Source organism: Salmo salar, chromosome 13, assembly GCF_965601325.2.
Source record: "Salmo salar chromosome 13, fSalSal1, whole genome shotgun sequence".
NCBI classification, from domain to species: Eukaryota; Metazoa; Chordata; class Actinopteri; order Salmoniformes; family Salmonidae; genus Salmo; species Salmo salar.
The window spans coordinates 100,048,047-100,072,975 of record NC_138303.1 but is presented as its reverse complement, the minus strand read 5'-3'; the positions used below and the strand labels follow the sequence as shown (position 1 = coordinate 100,072,975).

Sequence of the window (24,929 nt, the reverse complement as noted above, 5' to 3'; positions counted from 1 at the left end):
CATCACATGTACAGCTGATTCTCAAGATCTTGCACACTAATGAGATGCTATTGAGCCCACACTAATACACTGTCTGAGCCAAAGACTACATGCTTTCTGGTAAGTTGTGATTAATACTGGATGGGGTGAATATATTTTATGACATGGTTTTTTTGTTAACTAGTAAATAGTAGCCGACAGCAAAGCGTGTTTTAAATCATTTCTAACTTGTTAACAAGTTCTGCTAGTTAGTTTTTGCTACCATGTGGGTTTTAGCTTGCTTGAGCCTGCTAACTGAGTGTTAATTCACTGGTTTCCATACATGTTTCATTTTAAAACATTTATCTTACAAAGGAGTTGTTTAATCTAACTGCTTAACTATTTATTTGTAAAAAAAATTCTAATCTTTACAGGAAAATGCCACGGGCACTATCTGATGTGTGGAGACATTTCACGCAAGCTAATGTAGAAGGAAAATCTGTGTACATTTGCAAATATTGTGCCAAATCATATGTGAAGAATGCAACAAAGATGCAGAATCCTCTGGCCAAGTCCATAAAGTTCCCTCAGTGCTCACAACAAGTGACCTCTGACAAAAGTCCCTCTACTTCTGTTCGAGGTGAAAATGATGAATCAGGCACCTTATCGATAGCAACAGCTCATGGTCCACCTGGAATCAGAAGTTTTTTGACTCCATGGAGGAACGTAGTCAGAGAAATGCTGATGAATGTCTTGCTCGAGCTGTGTGTGCAACTGGTTCACCTCTGATGCTCACAGGCAATGTGTATTGGAATAGATTTCTGAATGTTCTTCACCCAGCATACACCCCTCCAACCAGACATGATTTATCTACTCATTTGCTGGATTCCGAGTTCAACAAAGTTCAAGTGAAGGTCAAGCAAATCATAGAGAAAGCAGACTGTATTGCAATCATATCTGATGGGTGGTTGAATGTTCGTGGGCAAGGAATAATGAGCTACATCTCCACCCCTCAACCAGTATTCTACAAGAGCACAGACACAAGGGACAACAGACACACCGGTCTCTACATTGCAGATGAGCTGAAGGCAGTCATCAATGACCTTGGACCACAGAAGGTATTTGCACTGGTGACAGAACTTGAAGGCTTGCGAACTTGAAGGCTTCTTGGTCTAAAGTGGAGGAGTCCTACCCTCACATCATACCCATTGGCTGTGCTGCTCATGCATTGAATCTACTCCTCAAGGACATCATGGCACTGAAAACAATGGATACACTCTACAAGAGAGCCAAGGAAATGGTTAGGTATGTGAAGAGACAAGTTATAGCAGCAATCTACCTCACCAAGCAAAGTGAAAAGAATAAGAGCACCACATTGAAGCTGCCCAGCAACACCCGTTGGGGTGGTGTTGTTATGGTTGACAGGCTCCTGGAGAAGGAGTCTCTCCAAGAAATGGCCATATCACAGTCTGCCGATATGGACAGCCCCATCAAGAGGATCCTCCTGGATTATGTATTTTGGGAGGGAGTGGTAAGCAGCCTGAAACTCCTGAAACCTATAGCAGTAGCCATTGCACGGATTGAGGGAGACAATGCCATCTTGTCTGATGTTCAGACTCTGCTTGTAGATTTAAGAGAGATCCGTACTGCCCTGCGCATTTCACTGTTGCTCCTTGCAGATGAAACTGCAGTTCTGAAATACATCAAAAAGCGTGAAGACTTCTGCCTGAAGCCCATACACGCCGCAGCGTACATGTTGGACCCCAAGTATGGACCCCAAGTACTTACCCCCTGAATCAAAGAAGATACTTTTGAGATTCACCCTGTTTGTATATTCGCCTCACCCCTTGTCATCCTCAGCTTTGGTCAGGATTATGAGTACTGTGACGGTTCCTGTCTGGACTGTAGGGGGCCTGGTCCATACAACTGCACCATTTGTCCTGCCCATGCCATCCTCACAGCCGGGGGGCTCTGTCTGCTCTGCTGTCAGAACGAGTAGAGGGACTCCACAGCATCGGGAGTGCTGCAACTACAGAGACGAGGTGGGCTCTGTTCCAACATCCCGACTAGGCATACCCCTTAGAGCAGACCAGGGTTCAAACACTATTTCAAATATCTTGATTGAGCTTGCCTGGTGCAATAGAACCAGTAGAAAAACAAATTGAAATGTATTTGTCACAATGCTTCATAAACAGGTTTAGACTAACAGGGAAATGCTTCCTTACGGGCCCTTCCTAACAATGCAGAGGCCAGTCGATGGATCTCACAGAGGGCTGGCCGGGCCGGGTTAAAGATGTTAAATACATGGGTCAGGATGGAACAGTCTACAGGAAGTTCAGGTACGGGCAGCCAGGGGAAAATGACGAGAGCTATACATTTGAAGGGTGATATATCTTTAGCAGGATTTTTCTCTTTCTGCCTCATCTCTCACGCTCTCTCTCGTTGAATCTCTCTTTCTCTCAGGGCTTGCAGCCATCTTATTTGTCCTTGTTTGATATAAAACACGAAAAGCTATTTGATGCTGAGGTGTTTTATTATTAAATGCTGTTCATACACAAAATTGTATAGGTTGTCAAATACCAGTTATTTTTAACATTTAGGGAAAAAGTATATTTTTTTATTTGACTTTTTGGTTTATTTTGTCTGACTTCAACCACGGCCCCTGAAATACAGTATCATGTGCAGTGAAATCAGTTTCAAAATATTATTCCTCTTTCGTAATTGTGGGGGTGTGTCACGTCCTGACCATAGAAAGCTCTTATTTTCTATGGTAGAGTAGGTCAGGGTGTGACTGGGGGTTGATCTAGTTTATTTATTTCTATGTGGGGTTCTAGGTTTGATTTTCTATGATGGGGATTTGTATGATTCCCAATTAGAGGCAGCTGGTTATCATTGTCTCTAATTGGGGATCATACTTAAGTAGCATTTTTTCCACCTGTGGGTTATGGGATATTGTTTGTATATTTTGAGTTAGTGCACGTAGCATTCTCTGTAGTCACGGTTCGTTGCGCCTCGTCGGTCCAGGATATCCTGCGCCGGCTCTACGCACTGTGTCCCCAGTACGCCTTCACAGCACAGTGCGTCCTGTGCTAGCTCGCCGTGCGAAGGTGGTCATTTGTCCAGGACGAACGACAGTTTTTACCTTGTCAGCTCGGGGACTCGATCTAGCAACCTTTCGTTTACTGGCCCAACGCTCTAACCACTAGGCTACCTGCCACCCTGTATACATTGGGCACCAAATAGCAGAATAGACAATCAGGCAGGAGCTACATGGACTTATCCAATTAGAAATGCTAAGGGCTGGATACAATCTGTATCGTGGAAGATCTGCGTTAAAATGTAAAGGTAATTTTAGATTGAGCCAACATATTCAGCGTCTACTGTGAATGCAGTCTCCGCAAACGCAGGAACATTGCCTTTTAAATTTCAATCGCAAATTTTCCCGCAATACTTCTGCGATACACATTAAATCCAGCCCTAAACCTTAAAGAATATCACCCTGGTGGTGTGATAGGAAGGCCAATGACCTTCAAGTATGGCTAATAAGGATGCAAATTCATCACTGGCCATTTCATTCACAAATGAATGCAACTGACATTGGCATAGATGGCACGTGAGGAAAAACACAGGAGAATTGCTCAGGGTAAAACAATTTATTGATTTAGTGTTCCATCATATTACACACAATGTTGAAGGCCATCAATCTGAGGAAACATGCATTGACACACGCATACACCCACACATGGGATGCGAAATTGTGCTTTACAGAGACCCACGCTGCTCTCTCTGTCCCACTCTGAGGTCATATCCTGTTTGGTGCAGCAAGAGCCCTAGACGGTGAATATGTAGAAAGTCTGACGGAAGCACACACTGACAGGACACACACACACACACACACGGCACGCTCAACTTATAGGACAGGTATCTGAAAGGACATGCTCTCACAATTTACTGACAGCTTGTTTTCACACATTATCACTTGGTTACACACAGAAATATATTTCTATGGTTACACACGGCATCCTCTGTATTTCAGATTAATTCAACGTGAAAACATCTAGAGATTTTAGTGGTAAAACACTTTCATCAAGATCCATGGTAATAAGATCAACAACAACAAAAAAGATTGAGACGTGTAACTTGGTCATTTCCTAAGGGGACTAGGTTTTATCATGCCATCGATATGTCAGATTGATTTTTGACATACCATCGTTGATGTGCTGTTGTCTCAAGGACATAATGACTTGTCTAAATTCCAGATGGACTAACATTAAAGGTAGACGCAGCGATATGATGTAGATGCAGAAAGTCAACAGCATGGTGGGTCAATTTCCGCAAGAACTAAGAGCAATGAAGCGTGAAACTCAACTTCCCCGCTGTTTTGGTCCTGTGGCTACCATACTGTGGACACCGTGAAGTGTGCACCTGCACAGATACTGTGTGATTGAAGTCTTGCATTTCTCTCATTTCAATATCTGCGGTGCTGCTTGTGGCAACGTCAGTTCACTGAGTCTACCTTTAAAGGATGAGATATTATTGCTTCACTGCTGCTCATGCATTATTACCAAAGTACAACATTAACTTCGATGCTAAGAATGGAAGTATGTACTGTACTGTGAGAGACCATGTGTTATTATGTCCTTAACAAACTATCATGTATGTGGATTTACAGTGTCAAGCATCTTAATACTGGTCCTGGGCAACCCACTTGTGTGCAAATTCTGTTACAACCCAGCACACACACCTGATTATTCAACTAATCAGCTAATCATCAAGATCTTGGTGTGCTATCAGGTGTGTTAGTGCTGGGAAGAAACAAAACAGTGCACCCCTGTGGGTCCCAAAGACCAGGATTAAGAAACCCCTGGTGCTAATCTAAAGTCTGTCAATGGTGTTGTAGATGAATGTTATGGTGGTGTTATAGGATACTGCGTCGGAGTGCTAACAGGGATTATGGAGTGTTTTCATAGTCGTCTCCGTGTCTGACAAACACACAGGAATAGTACATCGGTCTTAATGTTTCTAGTGTACGAAACATTCAGGAGTTTTAAAACAATGTGAAATTCCATTTTGAAGCAAAGCCACAACCATCCATTTCCAGTGGTGTTGAACACCACTTTGTCTAGGAGCTGTTCATGTTGGTTTTATCGGCTCTGCAGAGGAAGAGAAGCCAATGAAACAGAGGCAGTAATGTTAGAGGCAGCATCCCAAATAGCAAACTATTCCCTAATATAGTGCACTACTTTTGACCAGGGCCCTATAGGGAATAGGGTGCCATTTTTTGGACGCTGCCTTAGTGTTTATATGAAAGACAGACAAGCCAGACAAGGCCATCTCTCTTCAGACTGCACTTAAACAAGTAGCTTTAGTGGTCTTACTGACTCTGGTCTCCCAGACGTCGGCTCAGGTCCCTGGAGGAAGCTGCTCACGCTACAGAAGAAAAAGGAAAACAAGTCAGAAGGGAATCTGGGGTGCTGTGGTAAATATATCAAGGGCTACATTCTGTGGACCATATTGAATCAATGGTATTCCTTGTGGGGAAAGCCGAACCAAATATAGTCAAACGAGTATGTTTCTCATTGGAATTCTACATCTCTTTCTCAGACTCATCTTACTCACCATCTGTGATATATCACCATAATTAATCATCAATAAACCATAGATTATGGTAATACATGGAAGACAAATGCCTTGCGGGATACATTTATCACATTTCCATATTATTACAGAGTATGAAAGTAGTCAGAAGAAACACACAGGCGAGAAGGCTGATCCAACCTACAAGCCTTTCTGATCTTAAACAGGATCATGTGATAGATGGGAGTCTAATTAAGAGAAAACAGACATGGGGGGTACATAGTTTCTGTTTCTACAGCCGTAATAATAAGGGAAGGGAGTCAATGCTTACGTCGAGCTCAGCGCCGCTTCCTTCAGCTCCTCGTCAAGGCTAAGAGGGGAGAGTTGACGACGGAAGATAGTCAGTTACAGTGAAGAGGAGGAGAGGAGAAGAAGGGAGAGAGGAATGTGTAGACCGGGCTCACCTAATGATGCACTCTGGGATGTGGACGTACTCCATGGGAATGAGTTCCTGCAGCTCAGCCAGGCTGTTCACGTACTTTATCTTATTACTGAACTTGGTGCTGTGACAAAACACACAAACACATATGTAAGTGGATGTGCACACTCCTGCTATCTTTATCTGCCAGATTATTTTATTTGAACAGAAATGTACAGAGTGTACAAAACATTAGGAACACCTTACTAATATTGAGTTGCACCCCCTTTTGCCCTCAGAACAGCCTCAATTCGTCTGGTCATGGACTCTACAAGATGTCAAAAGTGTTCCACAGGGATGCTGGCCCATGTTGAACCCAATGCTTCCCACAGTTGTGTCAAGTTGGCTGGATGTCCTTTGGGTGGCGGACCATTGATACACACAGGAAACTGTTAAGTTTGAAAAACCCAGCAGCGTTGCAGTTCTTGACACACACCTACTACCATACCGCATTCAAAGGCACTAACATCTTTTGTCTTGCCCATTCACCCTCTGACTGGCACACATACACAATCCATGTCTCAATTGTCTCAAAGCATAAAAATCATTTTTTAACCTGTCTACCTCCCCTTCATCTACACTGATTTAAAGTGACATCAACAATTGATCATAGCATTCACCTGTTCAGTCTATGTCATGTAAGAGTAGGTGTTTTGTACACTCAGTGTATACCATGCTTTCATGAAGTATTCACATCCCTTGACTTTCTCCACATTTTGTTGAGATATTTTGTCACTGGCCTACACAAAATACCCCATAATGTCAAAGTGGAATTATGTTGTTTGAATTTTTTTAAGGAAAATAATTAAATATGAAAAGTTGAAATGTCTTGAGTCAAGTATTCAACCCCTTTGTTATGGCAAGCCTAAATAAGTTCAAGAGTAAACATTTGCTTGACAAGTCACATAATAGTTTGCATAGACTCACTTTGTGTACAATAATAGTTTTTAACATGATTTTTGAATGACTTCCTCATCTCTGTACCCCACACATACAATTATCTGTAAGGTCCCTTAGTTGAGCATTGAATTTCAAACACAGATTCAACCACAAAGGCCAGTTAGGTTTTCCAATGTCTCGCCGCAAAGAAGGCATCTATTGGTAGATGGGTAAAAAAAGCAGACATTGAATATCCCTTTGAGCATGGTGAAGTTATTCATTACAATTTGGTTGGTGTATCAATACACCCAGTCAATACAAAGATGTAGACATCCTTCCTAACTCAGTTGCCGGAGAGGAAGGAAACCACTAAAGTAATACTGCAAAAATTGGGCAAAGCAATTCACTTTTTGCCCTGAATACAAAGTGCTATGTTCGGAGCAAATCCAATACAACACATTACTGAGTACTACTCTCCATATTTTCAAGCACAGTGGTGGTTGCATCATGTTATGGGTATGCTTTTATTTAACCAGGTAGGCCAGTTGAGAACAAGTTCTCATTTACAACTGTGACCTGGCCAAAATAAAGCAAAGCAGTGCAACACAAACAACACAGATTTACACATGGGATAAAGAAACGTACAGTCAATAACACAATAGAAAAGTCTATATACAGTGTGTGCAAATGTAGTAAGATTTGGGAGGTAAGGCAATAAATAGACCATAGTGGCAAAATAATTACAATTTAGCAATTAAACACTGGAGTGATAGATGTGCAGAAGATGAATGTGCAAGTAGAGATACTGGGGTGCAAAAGAGCAAAAAATAAATAACAATATAGGGATGTGGTAGTTGGGTGGGCTATTTACATATGGGCTGTGTACAGGTGCAATGATCGGTAAGCTGCTCTGACAGCTGATGCTTAAAGCTAGTGAGGGAGATATAAGACTCCAGCTTCAGTGATTTTTGCAATTCGTTCCAGTCATTGACAGCAGAGAACTGGGAGGAAAGGCGGCCAAAGCAGGAGTTGGCTTTGGGGATGACCAGTGAAATATACCTGCTGGAGTGCGTGCTACGGATGGGTGCTGCTATGGTGACCCGTGAGCTGAGATAAGGTGGGGCTATACATAGCAAAGACTTATAGATGACCTGGAGCCAGTAGGTTTGGTAACGAATATGAAGCGAGGGCCAGCCAACAAGAGCATACAGGTCGTATATGGGTCTTTGGTAACAAAACGGATGGCACTGTGATAGACTACATCCAATTTTCTGATTAGAGTGTTGGAGGCTATTTTGTAAATGACATCGCCAAAGTCAAGGATCGGTAGGACGGTCAGTTTTACGAGGGTATGTCTGGAAGCATGAGTGAAGGATGCTTTGTAGCGAAATAGGAAGCTGATTCTAGATTTAATTTTGGATTGGAGATGCTTAATGTGAGTCTGGAAGGAGAGTTTATAGTCTAACCAGACACCTAGGTATTTGTAGTTGTCCACATATTCTAAGTCAGAACCATCCAGAGTAGTGATGCTTGACGGGCGGGAGGGTGCGGGCAGTGATCGGTTGACGAGCATGCATTTAGTTTTACTTGCATTTAAGCGCAGTTGGAGGCCACGTAAGGAGTGTTGTATGGCATTGAAGCTTGTCTGGAGGTTTGTTAACACAGTGTCCAAAGAAGGGCCAGAAGTATACAGAATGGTGTCGTCAGCAAGAGCAACATCACTGATGTATACAGAGAAAAGAGTCGGCCCGAGAATTGAACCTTGTGGCACCCCCATAGAGACTGCAAGAGGTCCGGACAACAGGCCCTCCGATTTGACACACTGAACTCTATCTGAGAAGTAGTTGGTGAACCAGGCAAGGCAGTCATTTGAGAAACCAAGGCTTTTGAGTCTGCCGATAAGAATGCGGTGATTGACAGAATCGAAAGCCTTGGCCAGGTCGATGAAGACTGCTGCAGAGTATTGTCTTTTATCATTGGCGGTTATGATATCGTTTAGGACCTTGAGCGTGGCTGAAGTGCACCCATGACCAGCTCGGAAACGAGATTGCATAGCGGAGAAGGTACGGTGGGATTCGAAGTGGTCGGTTATCTGTTTGTTTACTTGGCTTTCGAAGACTTTAGAAAGGCAGGGGGATGACCGCAGCCGCTTTCCATTCTTTAGGGATCTCAGACGATACGAAATAGAGGTTGAACAGGCTAGTAATAGGGGTTGCAACAATTGCGGCGGATAATTTAAGAAAGAGATGGTCCAGATTGACTAGCCCAGCTGATTTGCAGAGGTCCAGATTTTGCAGCTCTTTCAGAACATCAGCTATCTGGATTTGGGTGAAGGAGAAATGGGGGAGGCTTGGGCAAGTTTCTGTGGGGGGTGCAGAGCTGTTGACCGGGGTAAGGGTAGCCAGATGGCCAGACGTAGAAAAATGCTTATTGAAATTCTCGATTATCGTAGATTTATCGGTGGTGACAGTGTTTCCTAGCCTCAGTGCAGTGGGCAGATGGGAGGAGGTGCTCTTATTCTCCAAAAACTTTTTTGAGTTTGTGCTACAGGATGCAAATTTCTGTTTGAAAAATCTAGCCCTTGCTTTCCTAACTGCCTGTGTATATTGGTTCCTAACTTCCCTGAAAAGTTGCATATCGCGGGGGCTATTCGATGCTAATGCAGTACGCCACAGGATGTTTTTGTGCTGGTCAAGGGCAGTAAAGTCTGGAGCAAACCAAGGGCTATATCTGTTCTTAGTTCTACATTTTTGAATGGGGCATGCTTATTTAAGATGGTGATGAAAGCACTTTTAAAGAATAACCAGGCATCCTCTACTGACGGAATGAGGTCAATTTTCTTCCAGGATACCCGGGCCAGGCCGATTAGAAAGGCCTGCTCGCTGAAGTGTTATAGAGAGCGTTTGACAGTGATGAGGGGTGGTCTTTTGACCGCGGAACCATTACGGACGCAGGCAATGAGGCAGTGGTCGCTGAGATCCTGGTTGAAGACAGCAGAGGTGTATTTAGAGGGCAGGTTGGTCAGGATGATATCTATGAGGGTGCCCGTGTTTACGGATTTAGGGTTGCACCTGGTAGGTTCCATGATAGTTTGTGTAAGATCGAGGGCATCTAGCTTAGATTGTAGGGCGGCCAGAGTGTTAAGCATATCCCAGTTTAGGTCACCTAATAGGACAAACTCTGAAGATAAATGGGGGGCAATTAATTCACATATGGTGTCCAGGGCACAGCTGGGGGCTGGGGGGGGGTCTATAACAAGCGGCAACAGTGAGAGACGTATTTCTGGAAAGGTGGATTATTAAAAGTAGAAGCTCGAATTGTTTGGGCACAGACCTGGATAGCATGCCAGAACTCTGCAGGCTAACTCCACCCCCTTTGGCAGTTCTATCTTGGCGGAAAATGTTGTAGTTGGGGATGGAAATTTCAGAATTTTTGGTGGCCTTCCTAAGCCAGGATTCAGACACGGCTAGGACATCAGGGTTGGCGGAGTGTGCTAAAGCAGTGAATAAAACAAACTTAGGGAGGAGGCTTCTGATGTTAACATGCATCAAACCAAGGCTTTTACGTTTACATAAGTCAACAAATGATAGCGCCTGGGGAATAGGAATGGAACTGGGGGCTACAGGGCCTGGGTTAAGGAGGAGTAGGGTAAGGGTATGGCTAAAGGCTATAAGAACTGGTCGTCTAGTGCGTTGGGGACAGATAATAAAAGGAGCAGATTTCTGGGTGTGGAAGAATAGATTCAAGGCATAATGTATAGACAAGGGTCACTACTACGCTAGCAGGGGACACAGCGTTCAGAAAAGATAGTGGGCCGGGGCTAGTAGATGCTTCTTTGGCGAAATCGTAACAGAATAGCCTGTTGAGACCACATCGAGCGATCACGTCGGCAGTCCAGTCGTGATGGATCGGTGGGGCTCCGTGTCGACAATAAAGGGACCAGGCCAATTGGCAAAGGAGGTATTGTAGCCCTGGAATTAGCTGATAGATGGGCCTATCTCGAGGCTAGCTCAAGGCAAGCTGCTGCTTACTTCAGGACAGTGGCGTTAGCTAACAATAGCCACTCGTTTGCAGCTAGCTAGCTGCGATGATCCGGTGTAATGATCCAGAGCGGCAGGAATCCGGTGATATGGTAGAGAGAAGCAGTCCGATATGCTCTTGGTTGATATCGCACTGTGCAGACTGGCAGGTGTTGTCCGAGCTAAAGCTGGCTGATGACCGGGAAAAAGGTGAAGACTGCTAGCCATGGCTAACAAGACTAGTTGCTAGTTAGCTGGCTAGCTCCTGATGGAAGTTCCAGTTATAAGGAATAAAAATAGCAGATCCATACTACATTGGATGAGGTGGGTTGCAGGAAAGTATATTTAGTTCGTAGATAGAAAGTGAGATTAAGATATATACGAAAAAGACCGGCTATTTACACGGGATAAGACACGAGAACAAGACAAAGACATGGATGCTTGTGATTGTTCAGGATAAAAATAAAGTTAATGGAGCGAGGCACAGGCAAAATCCTAGAGGAAAACCTGGCTCAGTCTGCCTTCCACCAGACACTGGGAGATGAATTCACCTTTCAGCAGGTCAATAACTAAAACACAAGGCTAAATCTACACTGGAGGCATTTAACTAGAAGACAGTGAATGTTCCTGAGTGTCCTGGTTACAGTTTTGACTTAAAACTGCTTGAAAATCTATGGTAAGACCTAAAAATGGTTATCTAGCAATGATCAACAACCAATTTGACAGAGCTTGAAGAATTTTTTTAAATAATAATGAGCAAATGTTGGACAATCCATGTGTGGAAAGCTCTTAGAGACATCCTAAAAGACTCACAACTGTAATCACTGCCAAAAATGATTTAATATATCAAGATATACTAGTTTTCCTTTTCTTTATTATTTTTTTTCTTTTTTCTTTTTTTTTTTTTACAAATGTTAGACTTTTCTTGCACTTTGACATTAGAGTATTTTGTGTAACTCCTTGACCAAAATAAATGACAAATCAATTTTAATCCCACTTTGTAACAACAAAACGTCATGGGGTGTGAATACTTTCTGAAGGCACTGTCTACATGTGTTTACCTTATGAATGGCCTGGTGATGGCGAGGATGGTCCGTATAAACCAGGACGGGTGGACAATGATGAAGGATTTCAAATTCTTCCTGAGCCTGTAACCAAACATTCATAAAAATTATCATATTCAGTGTTTGTATGTTGTGACATGATACAATGTTATTACAGTTGAACACATGGGGAAATACAGTTCAAGTCGGAAGTTTACGTACACCTTAGCCAAATACATTTAAACTCAGTCAGCAATTGTGAAAAATACAGTTTTTCACAACTCCTGACATTTAATCCTATTAATAATTCCATGTTTTAGGTCAGTTAGGATCACTACTTTATTTTAAGAATGTGAAATGTCAGAATAATAGTAGAGAGAATGATTTATTTCAGCTTTTATTTCTTTCATCAGATTCCCAGTGGGTCAGAAGTTTACATACACTCAATTAGTATTTGATAGCATTGCCTTTAAATTGTTTAACTTGGGTCAAACTTTTCGGGTAGCCTTCCACAAGCTACCCACAATAAGTTGGGTGAATTTTGGCCCATTCCTCCTGACAGAGCTGGTGTAACTGAGTTAGGTTTGTAGGCCTCCTTGCTCGCGCACGCTTTTTCAGTTCTGGCCACAAATTTTCTATAAGATTGAGGTCAGGGCTATCTGATAGCCACTCCAATACCTTGACTTTGTTGTCCTTAAGCCATTTTGCCACAACTGTGGAAGTATGCTTGTGGTCATTGTCCATTTGGAAGGCCCATTTGCGACCAAGCTTTAACTTCCTGACTGATGTCTTGAGATGCCTTAATATGTCCACATAATTTTCCATCCTCATGATGCCATCTATTTTGTGAAGCGCACCAGTCCCTCCTGCAGCAAAGCACCCCCACAACATGATGCTGCCACCCCCGTGCTTCACGGTTGGAATGGTGTTCTTCGGCTTGCAAGCCTCCCCCTTTTTCCTCCAAACATAACGATGGTCATTATGACCAAACAGTTCTATTTTTGTTTGATCAGACCAGAGGACATTTCTTCAAAAAGTACGATCTTTGTCCCCATGTGCAGTTGCAAACTGTAGTCTGGCTTTTTTATGGCGGTTTTGGAGCAGTGGCTCTTCCTTGCTGAGCGGCCTTTCAGGTTATGTCGAAATAGGACACGTTTTACTGTGGATATAAATACTTTTGTACCTGTTTCCTCCAGCATCTTCACAAGGTCCTTTGCTGTTGTTCTGGGATTGATTTGCACTTTTCGCACCAAAGTATGTTCATCTCTTGGAGACAGAACGCGTCTCCTTCCTGAGCGGTATGATAGCTGCGCAGTCCCATGGTGTTTATACTTGCGTACTATTGTTTGTACAGATGAACGTGGTACCTTCAGGCATTTGGAAATTGCCCCCAAGGATCAACCAGACTTGTGGAGGTCTACAATTTTTTTGAGGTCTTGGCTGATTTCTTTTGATTCTCCACTGATGTCAAGCAAAGAGGCACTGAGTTTGAAGGTAGGCCTTGAAAAACATCCACAGGTACACCTCCAATTGACTCAAATTATGTCAATTAGACTATCAGAAGCTTCTAAAGCCATGAAATCATTTTCTGGAATTTTCCAAGCTGTTTAAAGGCACAGTCAACTTTGTGTATGTAAACTTCTGACCCACTGGAATTGTGATACAGTGAATTATAAGTGAAATAATCTGTCTGAAACAATTGTTGGAAAAATGACTTGTAACATGCACAAAGTAGATGTCGTAACCGACTTGCCAAAACTATAGTTTGTTAACAAGAAATTTGTGGAGTGGTTGAAAAACGAGTTTTCATGACTCCAACCTAAGTGTATGTAAACTTCCGACTTCAACTGTAAGTACATGTTATCACATTTTATCCCGTGGTCCTGACTCTATCCCCTTGCACTTTTTCATACAACAAATATAATTAATTCCTCCATCTACTCATCCATGAATCAAACATTGTAAAAAGCAATCTACCTTCTGTCAATCATCTGGTAGCACTTCTTGAGCCAGCCCATTCCAGGCATCCTCCTGTGGGGCGTGGCTCCGTTCAAATAGACAATCATATAGTCCTCTGCCACCATCAGCTCCAACGTGCTGATCACATACCTGCCGGCAGGACATACAGCAGGGCAAGTACACATCAAACTACTATCACTGACTTCGCTGATAACTACTTTATTGAGGGAAAATGTACTTACTACCACTGTGATATGAGGTTGCCTCACCTAGCTATCTTAAGATGAATGCACTAATTGTAAGTCATAAGAGCATCTGCTAAATGACAAAAACGTCAAATGTAAATCAATCTAGTAACTAGATTGTAGTGTATGATTTAAAACATGTCCAAAGAGTAGAGAAACATCTGAAATATCACTGAAATGAAGAACAAGCGAGGAGTATGACAGTGAACGATTGGAAGGTACATGTAGAATAGTTACAACATTGCTCTTCAAGTTATTTTTCTTGAAAATAAAGACAGACAAGAACTTAACCATAAAACGCAATTAGTTATCAGTATATCCATCAAATAATCTACAAATAATGTGTGTATTTGTTAGGTCACAGGTCTACGTTTCAAACCAGGGATAGGGGAGTAAGGTCGGGAATCATTCCGATCCACACAAGATCTGAGTAATAGCTTGCTTGACATTTAAAGGTAATTTCAGATTAAGCCGAAATATTCAGCATTTATAGTGAATGTGATCTCCGCGTACATCACCTTTAAAAGGTGCCTAAGCCAGTACTAATGAGAGTGAGGATAGGTGCAACTTACAGGAAGAGGTTCTCCATGACTTCATGGTAGTCCTCACTGTCACTGTCTGGGAGGAAACACGCTGCAAACACTATGATGGCGTTCACTCCGTTTCCATAGTACCCTGATGAAGGAAAAATAACACTTCAAAAGAAATATTAAAATATTACCCACACTACAACAGTTTACAAGAGTACCCTGTCTCAGAGGCTAGATCGTGGGTTGGGTGTGGGTTGGGTGGGGTGTTTGGCTGTTTCGTTTCTCAGTTTGTTTGTATTTCTTTCTGTCATCTGCCATCAGTGTGTCAGTGTATGTCTGAATATTACATTTTTTACCTGTAATTAAGTCCCATTACATTCCATGAGATGAAAATCTGTTTTGTATGGGAGACCCCATCAAGAGAAAGGAGGTACAATAAGGTATATAACAAAAGAAGGTATAAAAACACCAAACAACAATCAGAACTTTCCTGTACCTCCATGGGATATAACTCTCTGGTAGGGCTCGATGATCTTCATGTTGATGCGGTGTTCCTGCTCTCCGATGACCACAGCCCTCCACAGCTTCGCATCCTGACGCTCCTCCGCTGCACTGCACGTAGGAATCGGCTCACACGGCTCTTTTGATGTGTTACGATTGGCTGTCAGGGGTTCTGGTTTGGGGAAAAAAACAGAAACACAGCTAGTAGAAAACAGAGACGTACTATAAATCCAACAACAAACATTTTCTCTGCAATGTTCCGGAACTCCAATTTGAGCAGCAGCAGCTGAAAAATGAGCTCCTACAAATATTGAAATTTACATGGTTTTTAGAGTGAAGTACATCGGAAAAAAGCAAAAGAAAACTGCAAGACTGAATAGGAGAAAAAACAAGCAACAAACAAAGAAGATAGGCTTTTGAAAAATAACTATTTTTCCTAAAATTGTAGTTATCTTAGCAAGCTGAATTGTTTACCAGTTGCTAAGCAGTTGCTAGGGACTCTTTTGGAAGAAGCTAGCTAGCTAACGAAGAACAACAAAGAATATCTAGTTAACAGAAGAAAAGAAAGAGAAAATCAGGACAGAAGAAAAAGGATATCAAAGTGAAACAGTTCTCTAAATACACAGGAGACAATAATACAAGAAACAACACTTCTGTAGCTTGTCAACTATGTGTCTGTCTATCCCTGTTCTCTCCTCTCTGCACAGGCCATACAAACGCTTCACACCGCGTGGCCGCTGCCACTCTAACCTGGTGGTCCCAGCGCGCACGACCCACGTGGAGTTCCAGGTCTCCGGCAGCCTCTGGAACTGCCGGTCTGCAGCCAACAAGGCTGAGTTCATCTCAGCCTATGCTACCCTCCAGTCCCTAGACTTCCTGGCGCTGACGGAAACATGGATTACCACAGATAACACTGCTACTCCTACTGCTCTCTCTTCGTCTGCCCACGTGTTCTCGCATACCCCTAGAGCATCGAGCCAGCGGGGTGGTGGCACTGGAATCCTCATCTCTCCCAAGTGGACATTCTCTCTTTCTCCCCTGACCCATCTGTCTATCTCCTCATTTGAATTCCATGCTGTCACAGTTACCAGCCCTTTCAAGCTTATTATCCTTATCATTTATCACCCTCCAGGTTCCCTTGGAGAGTTCATCAATGAGCTTGACGCCTTGATAAGTTCCTTTCCTGAGGATGGCTCACCTCTCACAGTTCTGGGTGACTTTAACCTCCCCACGTCTACCTTTGACTCATTCCTCTCTGCCTCCTTCTTTCCACTCCTCTCCTCTTTTGACCTCAACCTCTCACCTTCCCCCCCTACTCACAAGGCAGGCAATACGCTTGACCTCATCTTTACTAGATGCTGTTCTTCCACTAATCTCATTGCAACTCCCCTCCAAATCTCCGACCACTACCTTGTATCCTTTTCCCTCTTGCTCTCATCCAACACTTCTCACTCTGCCCCTACTCGGATGGTATTGCGCCGTCCCAACCTTCGCTCTCTCTCTCCCGCTACTCTCTCCTCTTCCATCCTATCATCTCTTCCCTCTGCTCAAACCTTCTCCAACCTATCTCCTGATTCTGCCTCCTCAACCCTCCTCTCCTCCCTTTCTGCATCCTTTGATTTTCTCTGTCCCCTATCCTCCAGGCCAGCTCGGTCCTCCCCTCCTGCTCCGTGGTTCGACGACTCACTACGAGCTCACAGAACAAGGCTCCGGGCAGCCGAGCGGAAATGGAGGAAAACTCGCCTCCCTGCGGACCTGGCATCCTTTCACTCACTCCTCTCTACATTCTCCTCTTCTGTCTCTGCTGCTAAAGCCACTTTCTACCACTCTAAATTCCAAGCATCTGCCTCTAACCCTAGGAAGCTCTTTGCTACCTTCTCCTCCCTCCTGAATCCTCCTCCCCCTCCCCCCCCCCTCCTCCCTCTCTGCGGATGACTTCGTCAACCATTTTGAAAAGAAGGTTGACGATATCCGATCCTCGTTTGCTAAGTCAAACGACACCGCTGGTCCTGCTCACACTGCCCTACCCTGTGCTTTGACCTCTTTCTCCCCTCTCTCTCCAGATGAAATCTCGCGTCTTGTGACGGCCGGCCGCCCAACAACCTGCCCACTTGACCCTATCCCCTCCTCTCTTCTCCAGACCATTTCCGGAGACCTTCTCCCCTTCCTCACCTCGCTCATCAACTCATCCTTGACCGCTGGCTACGTCCCTTCCGTCTTCAAGAGAGCGAGAGTTGCACCCCTTCTGAAAAAACCTACACTCGATCCCTCCGATGTCAACAACTACAGACCAGTATCCCTTCTTTCTTTTCTCTCCAAAACTCTTGAACGTGCCGTCCTTGGCCAGCTCTCCTGCTATCTCTCTCAGAATGACCTTCTTGATCCTAATCAGTCAGGTTTCAAGACTGGGCATTCAACTGAGACTGCTCTTCTCTGTGTCACGGAGGCTCTCCGCACTGCTAAAGCTAACTCTCTCTCCTCTGCTCTCATCCTTCTAGACCTATCTGCTGCCTTTGATACTGTGAACCATCAGATCCTCCTCTCCACCCTCTCCGAGTTGGGCATCTCCGGCGCGGCCCACGCTTGGATTGCGTCCTACCTGACAGGTCGCTCCTACCAGGTGGCGTGGCGAGAATCTGTCTCCGCACCATGCGCTCTCACCACTGGTGTCCCCCAGGGCTCTGTTCTAGGCCCTCTCCTATTCTCGCTATACACCAAGTCACTTGGCTCTGTCATATCCTCACATGGTCTCTCCTATCATTGCTATGCAGACGACACACAATTAATCTTCTCCTTTCCCCCTTCTGATAACCAGGCGGCGAATCGCATCTCTGCATGTCTGTCAGACATATCAGTGTGGATGACGGATCACCAGCTCAAGCTGAACCTCGGCAAGATGGAGCTGCTCTTCCTCCCGGGGAAGGACTGCCCGTTCCATGATCTCGCCATCACGGTTGACAACTCCCTTGTGTCCTCCTCCCAGAGTGCTAAGAACCTTGGCGTGATCCTGGACAACACCCTGTCGTTCTCCACTAACATCAAGGCGGTGACCCGATCCTGTAGGTTCATGCTCTACAACATTCGCAGAGTACGACCCTGCCTCACACAGGAAGCGGCGCAGGTCCTAATCCAGGCACTTGTCATCTCCCGTCTGGATTACTGCAACTCGCTGTTGGCTGGGCTCCCTGCCTGTGCCATTAAACCCCTACAACTCATCCAGAACGCCGCAGCCCGTCTGGTGTTCAACCTTCCCAAGTTCTCTCACGTCACCCCGCTCCTCCGCTCTCTCCACTGGCTTCCAGTTGAAGCTCGCATCCGCTACAAGACCATGGTGATTGCCTACGGAGCTGTGAAGGGAACGGCACCTCCATACCTTCAGGCTCTGATCAGGCCCTACACCCAAACAAGGGCACTGCGTTCATCCACCACTGGCCTGCTGGCCCCCCTACCTCTGAGGAAGCACAGTTCCCGCTCAGCCCAGTCAAAACTGTTCGCTGCTCTGGCACCCCAATGGTGGAACAAGCTCCCTCACGACGCCAGGACAGCGGAGTCAATCACCACCTTCCGGAGACACCTGAAACCCCACCTCTTTAAGGAATACCTAGGATAGGATAAAGTAATCCTTCTAACCCCCCCCCCTTAAAAGATTTAGATGCACTATTGTAAAGTGGTTGTTCCACTGGATATCATAAGGTGAATGCACCATTTTGTAAGTCGCTCTGGATAAGAGCGTCTGCTAAATGACTTAAATGTAAATGTAATGTAATGTAATTTTATTACAGAGAAATTAGGTATAGGGAATCAAATTTTCATTTTCCTTGATACAGCTTCCCAAGTGGTGAAATAACTTGTTTGGTATATTAGTCTGTGTCTGAAATGGACCTATACTGTAAAGTGCACTTAAGAGTGCCATTTGGGATGTACTCCTAGACTGACTCACCCTCCCAGTCCAGCTCATTGTCGGTGTAGTCCAGATAGTCTGTGTCGTCAGGCGTATCCAGGTCGTCCACGTTAATGTCCAGGTCATCGGGTGTCTCTAGGGCGTCGTCTTCACTCTGGTCCAGCGAAAGGCTGATACGCGGGGCGGAGAGCTTCTTCCTTTGTGAGGGGCCACCCGGCGTGCCCTGCAGGGGCAGCGAGTTGGGAGGGGCTACAGGGAGAGAGGGGGAAGAGTCACTGTAAATGTTAGAATGATCCATCTATCTCTTGTGGAGGGGTGGGTTATGGCATTTTGTCTGGATGTCTTCTGTGCTAAAGAACATTTGGACTTTTACATGATATAGCAGTAAATGTGCATTGGGAATGAGATAATGTGTCTGTATGAGTAACTAGCCTCATCATGCTGCTGTATGTAACTGTGAGAGTGTGCCTAATTAAGTAAACTGACAGCTCAGTCCTGCAGGTAGCCAAAGAGTAATGATGGAATAACAACCTATCACACACAGAGTTGCCGGTGTCTAACTGAGACTCACCTGGTCTGCCCTCGGCCACCTCTGAGTTCATCTTACTGTGAGATGCCAGGTCCATGCCCTCATCACCCAGCGGGACCTGAAGAGAAGAGACCAATGACATACTGAATACAGACTCAATAAAGAGTCTGTGTGTGTGTGCGTGAGCGTGAGCATGTGTGAGTTTGTCCATGTCAGAGAAGGCTGGTGGGAGGAGCTAACTCCTCTGGTGCAACTGTGTGTGTGTGTGTGTGTGTGTGTGTGTGTGTGTGTGTGTGTGTGTGTGTGTGTGTGTGTGTGTGTGTGTGTGTGTGTGTGTGTGTGTGTGTGTGTGTGTGTGTGTGTGTGTGTGTGTGTGTGTGTGTGTGTGTGTGTGTGTGCCTTATCTAAACAACAGGGCTTTCATTTCTTGCACCACAAAGATAGAATAGATTTTTCACTTCAACAGACAGGTTACAGGGTCACAAACCCTCTACTGTGGTCCTTCAACCTCTACATTGCTGGGGAAAATCATCATCCACAATAGTCCCCATCCTAAAACATCATCCACAATAGTCCCCATCCTAAAACATCATCCACAATAGTCCCCATTCTAAAACATCATCCAAAATAGTCCCTATCCTAAGACATCATCCACAATAGTCCCAATACTAAGACATCATCCACAATAGTCCCTATACTAAGACATCATCCACAATAGTCCCAATACTAAGACATCATCCACAATAGTCCCTATACTAAGACATCATCCACAATAGTCCCTATACTAAGACATCATCCACAATAGTCCCTATACTAAGACATCATCCACAACAGTCCCAATACTAAGACATCATCCACAACAGTCCCAATACTAAGACATCATCCACAACAGTCCCAATACTAAGACATCATCCACAATAGTCCCAATACTAGGACTATTGATACTGCGTACCAGTGAGAGCCTGACTGTGTTTTGTGTTTGCTCATACACACAGTGAGTGAACTCAGTTGGCAGTACTGTAGTACACACAGTCACACAGTCACATCTCCTACAGGCACACTGTTTTAAAGGATTGTGTCTCTATCATTGCTGCCGGGATTATTTGAATTTACCCCACTAGAGGGGAGAGGAGGAAGAGGGGGAGAGGGAGAAAAGGGGGAGAGGGAGAAGAGGGAGGGTGGATGAGGATCAGAAAAGGAAGGGGAGTAGAGTGGAGGAAGAGGGAGGGGAGTGGGAGGGAGAAGAGGGGAAGAGGAAGAAGAGGGGGAGAGTGGAGGAAGAGGGGTGAGGGAGAAGAGGGAGGGGAGTTGAGGAAACGGGGAGAGGGAGGGATGGGTGGGAGGGGAGTAGAAAAGAGGAAGGGGAGTGGAGGAAGAGGGGGAGAAGTAGATGAGGGAGGGGAGTGGGGGGGAAGACAGGGAGCGGGGGGAGGGAGGAGAGAGGGGAGTGGGAGGAAGAGGGGGAGAGGGAGAGGGAAAAGAGGGAGGGGAGTGGAGAAAGAGAGGGAGAAGAGGAGAGGGAGAACAACTGGAGCACCATGGCAGAGGCTGTACAGAACCTGTACAGAGCCTTCCCTGTAGCTCAGTTGGTAGAGCATGGTGTTTGCAATGCCAGGGTTGTGGGTTCGATTCCCACGGGGGGCCAGCACAGAAAAAAATGTATGAAATGTATGCATTCACTACTGTAAGTCGCTCTGGATAAGAGCGTCTGCTAAATGACTAAAATGTAAATGTAAAAATGAGAAGGAAGAGGGGAGAGGGAGAAGAGGGGAGGGAGGGGGATGAGGGTTGGGTTAAAGGTCGTCAGTTCTCTCCTTCTCTGTGAATTATCCATCTGTTTCTTGCGGGAGGAGGTGGAAAGAGGGAGGGCAAATCTGTTACATCATCAGCAGCCCATTCTCTTCTCTCTCTGCTGATTCAAATGTCCACACGCTCACTCGAGCACAGATTGGGCACAGATGCAAATGAACCAACGTGCACTCACGCACATGAAAATACTGAACTGATCCTAGTTTCTCTTCCAGACGGGAGAAGAAAAATTTGATTGCATTGGCAAATGCAACAAACAAAAAACATGCTGATTAGAATAGCTGAATTCCGAACAGCAAAGATGAATTACACACTGCTGATTGACACATACACACAGACACACGATCGGTATAGCAAGACCAGCATCAGCTGCTTTTCTCCATGGACGGCGATGAACCGCCTAATACACACACCGCAGCACAGCAACACAGTGCTGATGACAGCAGCCCCTCCCTCTCTCTCCCTCTCTTCCTGTCTGTAGAAAATAAATACATCTCTCTCTTCTGCCTTTTTCTTTATTCTGCATCACATTTAACCCATTCACTTACCACTACTGGGGCACAGGAAACTCTGTCCTTCTCTGTCTCAGAGCATGGATTTCAGCTGTATCTCCCTTTTTGTCTTTATTTTCCTCCCAGGCTCTTGGTAGAGATGCTCAGCTTACAACTGCTCACAGCTTCCGCCATTTTGTGGTCACATGACCCAGGCTGGCACCAAATAAGGGCAATCGCCTGCTTCTCCAGTTGTGCATGCGTGCGTGCGTGCGTGTGTTATTATTAGAGGCCAACTGAGAGCAGTTGTAAGCCTGACTGCGCAGCTAAAAGAGGTTTATATTATCCCTCAGGGCTAAAAGAGAAACAATGAGTTGAAAGGAAGCGGTAGAATTATAATGCATCCCTTGCTTTCACTATTTAAGACAATCAATGTATTTTAGAAGCCATTCCATGTTCTTTGATTAATCGAAATAAATCAATCAGAAAATATTGTAAATACGTAGCAGTGCTTTATGATGAGCATTAAACTGTATGACTACCACCGTTACTAATGTTCTAATTTTACGACCATTTTCTAGTTCCACCCACTATAAATGTTCAGTTATAACTACATCATGTCTGGTCACCTTAAATTGCTTCAGTGTCTCCTAAATAAACACACCTAGCTACATTCTCATTCATCTCCCATATTTCTCCATGTACAGTATCTGCCTTATTGTCTTCATTATAATATATATAATATAATATAATGCATATATATAATATATATAATATAATGCACTACCTAAGGATAACAAACACTTGATATTGCAAATCAAACAATAGAAAAGGAATACAGCATCTCCTCACCTAATGCAATCAAGAATTTAAAAAAATTAAAAACAGGAAGATCGAGCCTACTACACAATAGAGATGTGTAACTTTAAATTATGAGCAGGGATTTCAAATATACAGTAAATAGTTGAAAACACTGGTTGTTAAACCACAAAACTTCATTCTACATAGTTGGAAGACCTTTCCTCTGAGGAGAGCCTCTTTGGACGGCGCATGTTTGTTTGTTTAGTCACTCACCTCTGTTCTTGGTCTCGGTCTCACCAGTTAAACAGGAAGAGATAGGAGCCTGAAAGTGCAGCACACATGACTGCTGCCTTTTTGGTACAAAGGTCGTTGCCACGATGTCCTGCCACCGTCATACCTGTCTATATGTGTGTGTGTGCGTGTGTACACGTGTGTGTGTGTGTGTGTGTGTGTGTGTGTGTGTGTGTGTGTGTGTGTGTGTGTGTGTGTGTGTGTGTGTGTGTGTGTGTGTGTGTGTGTGTGTGTGCGCACATGTGTGTGTGTGCACACATGTGTGTGTGCGCGTGTGTACGTGTGTAAAAGAGAGTGTCAGACGAAGAACTGGGAGTACTGTTGTTAATTAACACCAGAGCTTGACTTGTGATAGAAGTGCAGGAGCTATCTTTTCCCAAGTTATCCATTATACTATGTTCACTGAAATTCACAAATTACATTATGCTATAGATACCTCTGATTATTCACTGTTAACGGTTAATACATATTTTCCTTGACTTCTCCATGACTTTTAACTACATTTTCATTAATATTAATATTATATATAGCTTACATGAAAAAGTAAGCATTATTGACACTGGAAAACTGCTGTGTCCAATCCCATGTAGACCTACCACCTCCTGCCATTGTGCCCTTGATCAAGGCACTTAACCCCCCACATAGAACGGCACTGTTAGTCACGTTGTCAACATGTGGTCAACGCTCCATCTGGAGAGCTCCTGGGTGTGCAGGCTTGGCTTTTTCAACATTACAACCAAATACATTTGTCTTTATAAAATTATTCCTGTTTTGGGGAGATCTATGCACACAAAGTTATTTGTCTATTAGGCTATTCTTAGAATATTGTAACTATGTCGCAGTTATATTGCTTCTGTTTAATCGAGGGGAATCCCAGTTTTCTAACAGTGAAGATTTATTTAGGCTATGCAGTGCTGGTGGAAAGGCAACAACAAAATGAATGCTTAGTTAGCTATAGGTATGTTTTGAATTGGCTATCTAGTTAGTCTGTCATTATTTTATACCTGCTGCTGAAATGTGGTTCTCTCTCACTCCTCGGGCAACCGCCCACTCGCAATGGCACACAAGCAGCACCACAGACATGCACTGAAGGGTAATTCCGATAACGGCTGATATGTAGTTTTTTTATTGATTGATCATATTTACAAGTATGCTTTCATGAATTACATTAACATTTAGGAAACTAATTTACATGACTTTCCAAAACCTGATTTGACCATTGGAACAGCACATCATGCCATTCAGGTTGGCACATTTTCAATCTGCGCAATCTCGAACAGTGTACTGTCATTCACAGATTCACAGACTAGCAGCAAATACATTTGAAGAAAGAGGAATCAGAAAATGAATGCCCACTCTCCATTGTTATTAAATGAAGATTCCGCCTTCCTTCTGCTTTGATTATTTGTTTTGCCTTGGTGTGTGAATCTGGGCCAGCGATAGGCTACTTGGTTTTTATAGAGGAATTGGTATGCAATTCCCCAAAAATGTCAAGTGCTGGTACGGTGTTCTGGACATCTCCAGCCCAAGTCAAGCACTGAAATACACAATCTGGGTTGTTCAAAAAGCCAATAATGAGGTGACGTACTATTCCTTATTATAATCCTTCTATTATATATTAACGCAATAAGGCACAAGGGGGTGTGGTGTAGGGCCAATATACCACAGCTAAGGGCTGTTCTTATACACAATGAAATGCAGAGCGCCTGGATACAGCCCTTAGCTGCGGTATATTGGCAATACCCAAAGTTCCTAATTGCTATTATAAACTGGTTAAACATAATGAGTAAAAATAAATGTTTTGTCATACCTGCTTTCAGCCAATCAATCCACCGGGTTTATAATAAATTACATAGACTATCATGAACTATTACAATATTAAACCACAGGTTAGTTCCCTACTCTACATGTCCTGTGA

At 44.1% G+C, this 24,929-nt stretch overlaps 1 protein-coding gene across 5 annotated transcripts; it reads right to left on the bottom strand.

Annotated features, from left to right (window-relative positions):
* Nucleotides 1–3,596: 3,596 nt before the first annotated feature.
* Nucleotides 3,597–24,927, bottom strand: LOC106568351 (protein prune homolog 2). 5 transcript variants are annotated; one of them, XM_014138628.3, is made up of 11 exons: nt 24,822–24,927; nt 19,662–19,737; nt 19,130–19,339; nt 15,185–15,361; nt 14,731–14,833; nt 13,932–14,063; nt 11,973–12,059; nt 6,000–6,098; nt 5,867–5,905; nt 5,341–5,388; nt 3,597–5,111 (listed from the first exon to the last, which is right to left on the bottom strand). In XM_014138628.3, exons 2-11 carry the CDS (start codon nt 19,714–19,716, stop codon nt 5,081–5,083), a joined length of 981 nt encoding a protein of 326 aa, XP_013994103.1. In that variant the 5' UTR covers nt 19,717–19,737; nt 24,822–24,927; the 3' UTR covers nt 3,597–5,080. The 5 variants fall into 5 exon arrangements, with proteins under 5 accessions (XP_013994103.1, XP_013994105.1, XP_013994100.1 ...); XM_014138630.3 differs by lacking the exon at nt 24,822–24,927 and adding an exon at nt 22,994–23,195 and having other exon boundaries at nt 5,337–5,388; XM_014138625.3 differs by lacking the exon at nt 24,822–24,927 and adding an exon at nt 22,994–23,195.
* Between the last annotated feature and the right edge of the window lie 2 nt (nt 24,928–24,929).